Source organism: Lepisosteus platostomus, chromosome 6 (assembly GCF_059453375.1).
Source record: "Lepisosteus platostomus isolate fLepPlt1 chromosome 6, fLepPlt1.hap1, whole genome shotgun sequence".
In the NCBI taxonomy this organism is placed as follows: Eukaryota; Metazoa; Chordata; class Actinopteri; order Semionotiformes; family Lepisosteidae; genus Lepisosteus; species Lepisosteus platostomus.
This window is the reverse complement of record NC_142616.1, coordinates 31,088,284-31,099,476: the sequence shown is the minus strand read 5'-3', so window position 1 is coordinate 31,099,476 and position 11,193 is coordinate 31,088,284. Positions and strand designations below refer to the sequence as shown.

Genomic DNA, 11,193 nt, shown 5'->3' with positions numbered 1-11,193 from the left:
GGAGTGTGGGGTGTAATTCACGTCTGCACTTACGAGACATAGCTCAATGGGGAAACTGCTGCATTAAAACAAGCAAGTAAAGGGTAGAGCCGCCATAAGGCAAATAAGATGTCTGAAAGAGGCATTCCCTGGCAAATTTCTGAAAAGCTGGGTGTTCTTTACTTCACTGCACCATATACCACCCTGACATTAAGAGACTTCCATTTAATGACTAGCTAGGCAGATCTGATGAGTCACACACCGTTTAATGAGCGCACTGTACATTTCACAAGTAATCCACTGTTTGCTCTGTAATGTCTGAATTAAAACTCATGCTAAAAGTGTTAGTCTGGTAAATAAATGTTCCAAGTAAGCACACTGGCAAAATAAGAGAAGACATGCATTTATATATTACCTGCTGCTGCTCTGCATTCCTAGCAGTGTACTTTACTGTTGCAGAGTCCTATCATTTAGGACAGGCAGAACACAAACAGCATTATGGGATGTTAGTTGCTTATCCACAATTTTCTGAAGGTATTAATAGATGTAAGTAGTTTCAAGGTGTTCTTTTCTAGTGTCTAAAGGGCTTTTTGATACCCCACTCAATTCCATATTTCAATATTAATCAATTTATGTTTAATATTCTTATGCCCCTTGCAATCTGCTGTACGATCAGAACAAAATTCTTAAATCTAACATTTCATGCCATCTAGTGGACAAATGTTTATCAACAAGTGAATATTCCTTCTGGCTGGAAATTCAGGAAAAAGTTAATTCTATATAAAATTCTAATTGTATATATATATATTTATAATTTATAATAATAATTATTATATATATATAATATTATAATGGTAAAATCCTTACACTTACATAGCATTTTTCTCGACACTCCACTCAAAGCCCTTTACAGGTAATGGGGACTCCCCTCCACCACCACCAATGTGCAGCCCCACCTGGATGATGCGACGGCAGCCATAGTGCACCAGAACGCTCACCACACACCAGCTATCAGTGGGGAGGAGAGCAGAGTGATGAAGCCAATTCAGAGATGGGGATTATTAGACTATGGATGGTAAAGGCCAAAGGGCAAAACTGGCCACGACACCGGAGTAACACCCCCTACTCTTTTTGAGAAATGCCCTGGGTTTTAAGGACCATGGAGAGTCAGGAGTTCGATTTTAAATCTCATCCAAAGGATGGTGCCTTTTTTTATGAATATGGTGTCCCCAACACAAAAACCCTTCAAGACTAACTATATGCACTGATAAATAATTTAGAGCTTTTTTTGTTCTACACATTGAGTTCACTTTGTACAGACACAGTAGCTGTGCATTTTTACCGGCAAAAGCAATCCTTTCCTTAAACTTTTCCAAGCTGTTCCTGGCTTGAACTCTCTCAATATCTTTAGCTGATCTATGCTTTACAGTCTAAAGAAATAAAGAGTAGTTTAAGTAAGCTGATACAGTTTTATTTGAGGTTACTTTACAGCTTTAAATGAACACGACACTGAGAAGTGCTGAACAAATAAATAATGTCAGAAAGGACCATCCCAAAGTCAGGTAGTGACTAACAACGCCATGTGGCAGCTCATGCAGAGTACATTTGTGGTAAATTGTGATTAATAGTTGTTTAATAATGCAAACAAAGCTGCAAAATGTACAGAACCAGACAGAGAAGTGACCCGTTCGCGAGAAACCCTCCCCTCATGTCTTCCCCCACATCAGCTATTTTTAACCCCAATCAAGAAAGACGTCATGGCATGGACTTCCTCCTATACTCTCAGAGACGGGCATGGTAAGTGCTGTAGAAGAATAACACCCGTGAGAGCACATATGGTAAGTCACCAAGCCAGTGGAAGACGAAAAGGCTACTGCTGGACCAAAAACCTAAGAGCAGTATGCTCTTAATCTGCTAAATAGTAAAAAAAAAAACACACCAATTCACAAATCTTTTTTCCTTAGACATTTGTGCCAATGCTGCTCAGAAACCAAATCATTCTCATTTCCATTACTGGAGACACTCAATTACACACTTCAGCATTGCACTAATAAATATGGATTTCCCATTGTGCATTAACAGATTAGCAGAATTATTGAAAGAACGTAAGTACTGACAAAGCGGCCGTCTTAGTTTCCTACAGGTGTAAGAGATTAGGACACTGGTTGCCGTTATTGGGCACGTAAGAAAAACGCAATCCAAGGCTCTCCGTCGTGCTCTGACAGGCGTCAGGCGGCGAGTCAGTTTAAGGCAGCCTGCTTCGCTCTCAGCCGCTCAATCTTTATAGGGAGGAGGCCGGCCATCTCCTCGCTCAGCTCCAGCTCGGTCTCCACTGCCTTCTTGGCCTCGGTGTCCTGCTCGCAGTAGTCCACCACGAAGCGGTAACACTCCAAGGATTTGTCGAGGTTCTCCAGCTGAGTGGCGCCATCGGGGCAGATGATTCTCCCGTACAGCCGGGCGACGCGGAACTTGGCCACGAGCGCGGGGCGGAGCACGTCGTCCTCCAGCTTCTCGGGGAACTTGCCGTCGGGCGTCCTGATGGAGTCCAGAAACATCTTGTAGTACTTGATGGAGGCCGCGCAGAGGTGGTTGAACTTCTTGACGGTGTGCGCGTCCAGCTCGTCCTGCTTGTCGGCCAGGGCCAGCTTGAGGTCCATCATCTCGTAGTAGGTCTCAGCCAGCTCGAACTGCAGCTGCCGGCAGATGAGGAGATAGTACTGGGCGTTCAGGTCCTTGCAGATGGGCTCCAGCATGTCGATGCGCCGTTTGTGCATCTTGCAGCGCCTCTCGTAGTCCTCCTCGAAGAAGGACAGGGCCTTGAAGAGAGCGCTGTGGTCTTGCACCACCTCGATGTGGTCCGTGACGTGGCCATCCATCTGGAAGTATTCCTTGGCCTCGGTCACGTAGTTCTGCCCCACCAGGAAGATGGCCCGGGCTTCCTCGAAATCCAGAGGGTAGGTGCAACTCACCTTCTCCTCCAGGGCCAAAATGGAATCGAAGATGTCCCTGGAGCCAAACAAGATGGCGCTCTTCAGGCCTTTCTCCTCCTCCTCGTCCTCCTGCCGGCGGCGCGCTTTCAGTTCCGCCTGACGCTCCACATCCAGCTCGCCAATATTATCCTGCAGTAAACCCACCAGAAGAGGGAAGTTCATTTAAAAAAAACTTCTCCTATAAGTGACGGGAAAGCACTGCAAACTCATCTTTTGTTGATCATTGTCCATCATTTTGCTTCTAAAATAAGTGGATCCTTCTTTCTACACCAAGGTCAGACAAACAATTGAGACCACAGGATTTGCAGGCAGTATATTCACTGCCAGGGAAAGAAAGTAAGTTTCACATGTGCCTGCCATCTGAAGGTACCCATACAGAATCTCTTGCAGAAGGAAACTAAAGGAACAGGCACACAGCTTGCGAATGCAATAATACAAAGTAATGGAAAACCACAGATGGTGTTTAACAAAAAGGCAACCAAAAGTGGACAGAAATGTACACTCAACAATTAAAAAAAATAAAGCTCTACCTCTAGGAGTTTTTTGGCATCTTGCAGAAGATTCAAGCAGTATTTTATCCAGCACCGGGCTATTTCCGCTCTCTTCTGACGAAGTTGCTCCCTCTTTTCACCCTCTGCCTCGTCTAGACCAAGAAAGACATGGTACACATTGGTAAATGTACTATTTGGTAAATGTACTACTAACTCCAACGTCTTAGATTTCAATCAACAGAATGTGAAATCAGGAACTTGCTCTGTCTCCAACACAAAGCAAAGGTTCATTTATGCCTCCCCATCTTTCCCCGTTTCTCATTTTTACTTTAAAACAATTCCGCAGATGTCTGGCTCATGAATACAATCCCATTCACTTTCACAACTTCAGTTCCTCCCTACCGGCCATGAGGACAAACCCCCAGTGCCTCGGGGTGACACTTACTCTCCTGCGCTGCTGCTTCTGACGGCACCTCGCCTGCCAGGCCTGCAACCACAACAGCCGCAGCCAAGCAGTGCCTTCCCTCCATATAACGAGACTAACGGAGAGAAAGAAGAAAGAAAATTAGTTCTTTCAGTTGGAGTTAAGGGCCTTGCTCAGGGGCCCCAACGGAGTAGGATTCCTCTGCCGGCCGCAGGATTTGAACCGGCAACCTTCCAGAGCCACAGGCCCAGATCCTTAGCCACAGTGCCACCTCACCGCCTGTTCACATTGTTCTGCTGAAGTCTACTATGTGACTTTGGAACAGCCACAGTGATGCTGCAAGAGAAGTAGGTATTATGTTGATGATATCAGACCACTGCACTGCAGAGCCCACTGGGATTAACTACATAAACCGTAGGAGTGTGTGCAACACCCCAGTCATGTTTAGAGGGGGTCTATTAAGGACAATAATAGAAATTAATGGAAACCAGCCGGTTCTCAGAAATTTAAGATTTAAGGCAATTTACTTTATTATACTTTAAATTTTGAAAAAAAGACAGAATAAGAAGGAGAATTGTATTTGTTGATGGGTAGAAAAGTAAGTCAAGAAATACTCCAAATGTTCTGACCAGAGAACACTGATCTAAAAAAAAAAAAGACCACACTGAGTTTAAAACAAAACTGGCAAAGTTACTGTATAATTCTAACCAAAGTTACAGAGCAACCGTGAACCTCACAGGGACAAAGCTGGAGTAAGGCTGAGCATCACATCTGCAATAAACAACACTTTCTGCAACACTCTGGACTAGCACGTACGAGTCAAAGCTTCAGTCCCACTGCATTACGTGTCTTGGGTGGAAACCACCAGCCTGCCCTGAGCTGACTCTTACCTTAGTAATGTAATACTGGGACAATGTTGCAGCATTGATGGCCCATTCTAGAGGAACAAAGTGGTTAAACTCCAGCTGCCTCTGAAGAGTGGTGTGGCAGTACCGGCCAGCTTTTTCGTACTGTTCCAGGTTCTTGTAGACTTGAGCCAAGTAATACAATGTGTAAGTGTGAGCCATTTCAAATCTGTCCAGCATAACAAAAGAGATGCATGTTTTAGTGTTATTTCCTTTGCATTTTGTGGACAAAGAAAAGGCTTTAGCAGTTGTTCCTAACATGTCCAAACACCACTATCAGTGGCAAAGCTTCTAGATTTACCTTGGGCACATGTTTACAGAAAGATAATGCTGTGACAAGATTAACTGCACAACAAGGCCAATATTATATAACGAGACTGACACAATCATGTCTGTCACATGATTTATAACTTACATTAAGAAACTACTTACCTTTCTAGTAAAATGTCAGTAATATAAGAAAACTCAGTTTAATGCTTACTTTTAATCCGAGTAACTACCTTTTTGTTCTTTCTTGGTCCAATACACTTTCCCCTTCTGTCACAAAGAAGTCACTGAGATCCATTGGGGGCTGTCCATCCTGTATGGAAAAAACAGGTCTTTCTAGCTTAAAACAGTTTAAAACCAAGCATTCTGGCAGGGCCGCTGCTTTGAATTTGGAGAAGAAGGGGACTGCATGTTCACAAACAAAACCACTATTACTTGGAAGAGTTTCCTTATGACCATTTGATCCAAGGGATTTGTTCCTCTCATTTACAGTAAATCAGAGATTGTGCAATACGAACCTATTAACATTCTGTAGCTCTAAGGATCACTCTTGACCATTCTGAACTTAAACTGCGCATTGTACAGAATTAATTAAAGCTCACAAACTGATGATTTTGGCTGGCCTGTAATACACACTAGACTGTTTGCCCCTAGGACCAAGGTTGGCTACCCCTGAGGTGTACGACATCACCATACTGTATATTTCTAGGAAATTATTCAACAACCCTAAAAATACCTGACAGATCAATATCACAATACTTAATATCTCAGGAACGATGTTTCTGCATGAATGAAAAGTCTGTAATAATATGTCTAGTATAAATGCACGCAGGCAATCGCTTCCTGTTCAGAGCAACTATACGCCTTCTAATGTAAACGAACATGTACCGGCTTGATTAAGGTAGTGTAACGTTGTCTGATTCGCAAGGCAGTAAACTGTAATCACAAACCACAGGAATACATAACTAACTTACCTGTTTCATATACTGAATGTACAGAGACTCTGCAGTTTCCAGAAAACCCTGCGCCTTCTCAGTTTCATCTCGTCCAGCCCACAGAATACCCAACTGATTCTACAGAAAGAATGAAGACATTTTCCTCTCAGCCACCTGTCTTAAATCCACTCCTTTATTCACTTCCAAATCAACGAAATGAAGCGTCGCACTGGACCATTCGTTTCCTCTCACCGTCTACAAAACGTATACAGTTCCCCAAAAGACAGAAACTTAACATGAAGGATTACCTGTCAATTACCGTTAATGTTTTATTAACATTATACATTTCTCTTAGATTTGGGGACAGAAATATATGACATCAGATACTACAAAACCGGTTGCTACAGGCTAAAAGCGTTATAGTTTTGCCTTAGAATAACTGTCGGTTATATAAAAATAAAATGTAATCAAAATAACGTGTGCATAAAAAAGGTATAGTTAACCTAATGTGATATTTCAGGTGGGTAGCTGCGTCAGCATGCGTAGTCTGCAAAGGAAAAAGTAATAGGTTTATTCCATGCTGAAAAAAAGAAGAAAAAACACAACGTTTCGGCCGTGGAGCCTTCTCACACCTGAAGAAGACTCCACGGCCGAAACGTTTTTTTCTTCTTTTTTTCAGCATGGAATAAACCTATTACTTTTTCTAATGTGATATGGTGTGCAGTTTTTTCACAATGGAACGTGGCAACAATACAATACCCTGGTCTGTATGTTTATAGAGATGTTTTCCCTTGACATGCTGTATTTATCCAGCAGTTTGAGGCAGTTCATCAGATGTTCCTCTCCAGCGGAAAGTTCTTCAGTCTCCACATGGTTTACCCCTAGAAGGTGCTCGATCACTCCGAGTTTTGCTGCCCTGAGGGCGGCTGGCGAGCCCCCGACACAACCGCTCCCACATCCCTCTGAGTCCGAACCCTCAAGAATCTGATCCTTCTGGGGCTGGTCGCTTTCCCCGTCATCCTCCCCGATATACTGGTTCCTCAGGGTACAGATTATCTCCTTCAGAAGCTCCCTGGCTTTGTACTTGGAGCGAAAAGGGTCAGTCTCCGGGTCCTTCCTGGATTCTACCTCAGAAAGAGTAACGGCGCGGCTGTATTTTTCACAAAGGGAGCTCAACTCTGATGTTGCAGAAGCAGCCATCTTACCAGAGCAAGCGCACTTTGAAAAGCTCTCAACTCTCTACACTACCCTTTCCCCTGCGGCGCAAACAAGTGACATCATTAAACGGCGCCGATGAAATCCTTACACATTCTGCCCAGCCCAGAGCCCAGAGTTATACGGGGGCGGGGCGGTGTGGAGCCGTTGAACATCGTGAGCTGGCATCGAGTTTGTTAAAAGATATAATATTTCTATTACTTTTTATCAATATTTCGCTGTAATTACCGCGATTCCTAGGAAAATATTGACTTTTTAAAGGAGTTGCAATAGTAGTCCAAAATTCAGCAGCCAGAATCCTGACCAGGTCTAGTGCAAGTGTTCACATTACTCCTATCCTGGAGTCCTTGCACTGGCTTCCGGTCAAATTCCGCGTAGACTTTAAAATCCTCATGCTCACCTATAAGGCTTTACATGGCTTGGCACCTCAATACTTGTCTGAACTATTATCGCCCTACTCCCCACCTCGCAACCTCAGCTCTTCAAATTCTGCCCTCCTTACTGTCCCCCAAGCCCGTCTACATTGTATGGGCGACAGGGCCTTCTCCTGCTATGCCCCCAAGCTCTGGAACTCTTTGCCCAAGGATATTAGAGAGTCACCTTCTCTAAACTCCTTCAAATCCAGACTCAAAACCTTCTTCTTCAGAAAAGCCTTTACTTAACTGGTTCCATTCTTCACCCCTCTGCTCTTCTTAATACCACCTTCCACCGTCTCCTCTATTGTTATTGTTGTATTGTTTTAATTGTAATTGTGTCTTATCTTGTGAAATCTTATTTATTGTTGTAGTCTTCTTATTTATTGTTATTGTCATCCTGTAAAGCGCTTTGAGAAGCCACTTTTAAAGGCGCTATATAAAATAAAGTTTATTATATTATTAGAGACGCTGGAAGAATTTACAGGTCACATCAGACTAAAAAAGGAAAGGACATTTTGAGTTGTGGATGTAATAACATTTTTAAGATCTCTGTTGCAAAATGATAATATCCTCGCTGTTACATTATATTGGAATTCCTCATTTGGAAAATGAGTTGATTGGAAAAAAATGTGGATGATGCCCAATAAATCTTAAATAACTAATAAGGTTAAGGAGGTTTCATACAAAATAATTAATTGAATTTACCCAGCTAAGACCCTTGTTGTCCAGAGATTTAAAATTAATACAGATGATAAATTTGTTTTTTTTGTGACAGTAGCCCTGAAACTGTTCAACATTTATTTTAATTATGTCCCATGGTAAAACCTTTCTGGACTGAGTTGCAAACTTATATTAAAAGAGTCCAATATTGATATTTGCTATGAAGAAAGAGATGTTATGTTAAATTTCAGCACCATCTAAAACGATACAAAAATATAGTTTGTAATTAACTTAATTATTATAATGGCACGTTATCATATATACAAAATGAAATGGTCTGGGAAGAATCCTTTTTGAACATTTTAAAATGGATCTAAAGGAGTATCTGCAGACTATTTCAAATTGTAACAATATGAAAGCAGTGCGGACTTTATCTAATAATAATAATTTGTTTAAACTTTTTTCATTATTTTTATTTATTTTGTAAAATGTTATATATACTCGTTTGTTTTGTATTCTTTCTTGTTAATGCTTAAATAGTTTTTTTTTAATCCATCGTGAGCCGTTTCAAGAGGTTTACACCCGAAGAAGGCTCCACAGACGAAATGTGTTGCTTTTCTTCTCTTTTCAGCATGGGATAAACCTGTACTTGTTCCAGTCAGATACAATGTCCTGTCAAAAAACCTTACGAACCATTCTCCTCGGAGCCCTTTTTAAAACCAGTTGTGTGTGATGTTACCAGCGAGCAGCGAGCTCTGCGGTCCATGTTACTGTACATGTACTGTAATCAGTTCAGATCCAAAACAAAAGGTAACAGGTAAATAGAAAACATTCACATTGGAAATATTAAACAAATCATTGTAAGAATTTATGAAAAGAGGATGTTAGTACAGTATGTATTCTGAAAACAACAACAACAACAAGATCCAATTTCCTCTTTTAGATTACCCATTTATTGGCCTTTTTATCACTGTCCTACACTGGCTAGATGAAAAAGTAAATTAAAACTTCACAGAGTTGAGATCTCACTCATATATTACCTCTTTCAGTTTAATACCACCCAGCTGATATATGTATTTCACACTCGCTGTTGCATATTTTGTGAGTATCCACATTCCATGTCATGTGTCGGGCCAGTTCCGGGTTTTGCCTACATCTCCTACTGTGCTCCTACTGTTACATTATCTTCATTATTACGGCTACTGACTCTACTAGAGTCTGAATCTTTGATACACGTTAAGAAGAGCATCGCTGCTGGAACTAAACCCTATAGTACCCAGCAATGACTTCACTATAGTCTCTGCTACCCCCTCTTATCATATCCTTGATGAGTTTTCCAACTACACACCATGTTCAATTAAACTAGGATGAAATCTTTGATTAATGCAATTTGATGGCATTATAACCAGAACATTAGCCATTAGGCTTCATATTCCAATAAATACCACTAGGGGGTGCAGTACAAAACATTATCTTGAGAATTTACAATGTGAAGGCAGTTTTGTTATACTCCATTGATTACCTCTCTAATGTTCCTAATATATTTATTAGTTTACTTAATATCTAAGATTAATTTTCATAGGTAAATTTTTTTTAATATTCAATCTAAAAAGAAAAGGCAGTGTTACTATACATTATTAGTAATGAAGTGGAAAATTAATTTACCTTTTGCCATATTTTCCAGAAAAAAACTTAAAAGTTATTTTCTTAGACCCTGTGTGGTCTCCATTGTTTAATACGCTATTTAAATATGATATGAAAATATGGTGTAAAATGTACACATGAAAAAATCTACCAATACTGTTCTAAATGAAACTGATATGTTAAATAAAATTCCAATTGCATTAGACGTTCTTTTGATTATCTGCTTCTATACAGACATTTCTTACCAACATATCTAAAAGTGCTTTAACTTTCTTATTGGAGTATACTTCATTACTGAAGGCATCTCACAAATAGCAGCACACTGAAGTTAAGCAGGTGTGAGCCTGGTCATTACCTGGATGGGAGACCTCCTGGGAAAACTAAGGTTGCTGCTGGAAGAGGTGTTAGTGGGGCCAGCAGGGGGAGCTCACCCTGCATTCTGTGTGGGTCCTAATGCCCCAGTATAGTGATAAGGACACTATAAAAGTTGCCATTTCGGTTGAGATGGAAAACGGAGGTCCTGACACTGTGGTCATTAAAAATCCCAGGGTGTTTCTTGAAAAGAGTAGGGGTGTAACCCCAGTGTCTTGGCCAAATTTCCCATTGGCCTCCTAATTATCCCCATCTGAATATGAACTGGGTTCATCATTCTGTTCTGATGTGTGGTGAGCGTTCTGGCGCACTATGGCTGCTGTTGCATCATGCAGGTGGGGCTGCACATCAGTGGTGGTGGAGGGGAGTCCCCATTACCTCTAAAGCGTTTTGAGTGGAGTGTTGCAGATCAGACAGAAATCAGATATTTCTCACCGGTTGAATTTTAGGTGGAAAGTTAAGCAGGTCTGATTGTTCAAATTCAAAATGCAATTTAGCCAGGGTGTTAGGGTAAAACTAAAACTTATGGGACCTTTAATCATCTATAAGTCAGGACATTAACGTAATGGCACATCCCACAGGACAGTGCCCTGTCATTTTCCTGGAGCACTGCGTTTTGGTAAATGTGGTCCAGAGGGATGGGTAGCACTGTGGCAGAGTTAGCATTGCTACCTCACAGCGCTGGGGCCCTGGGCCCAATTCTGGATGGGTGCTGAGAACATGGAGTTTGTACTGTGTGTTTATCCCAAGTCCAAAAACATACTGATAGCTTAATTGTCATCTGGGAAAATTGGCCCTGGTGTGTCAGTGTGTGCTCTGTGATGGACTGGCATACCATTCCCACCTTGTGAAAGTTGCTTGCTGGGATAGGCTCTGGCTTTCCCATGACCCTAAA

At 41.6% G+C, this 11,193-nt stretch overlaps 1 protein-coding gene across 1 annotated transcript; it reads right to left on the bottom strand.

The window, feature by feature from the left end:
* Positions 1–1,434: 1,434 nt before the first annotated feature.
* On the bottom strand, positions 1,435–7,260 carry kifbp (kinesin family binding protein). Its single transcript, XM_088635363.1, has 7 exons — positions 6,751–7,260; positions 6,031–6,129; positions 5,290–5,369; positions 4,775–4,958; positions 3,906–3,999; positions 3,500–3,612; positions 1,435–3,098 (listed from the first exon to the last, which is right to left on the bottom strand). The coding sequence occupies exons 1-7, from the start codon at positions 7,189–7,191 to the stop codon at positions 2,220–2,222; spliced, it is 1,890 nt and encodes a 629-aa protein (XP_088491489.1). The 5' UTR covers positions 7,192–7,260; the 3' UTR covers positions 1,435–2,219.
* Between the last annotated feature and the right edge of the window lie 3,933 nt (positions 7,261–11,193).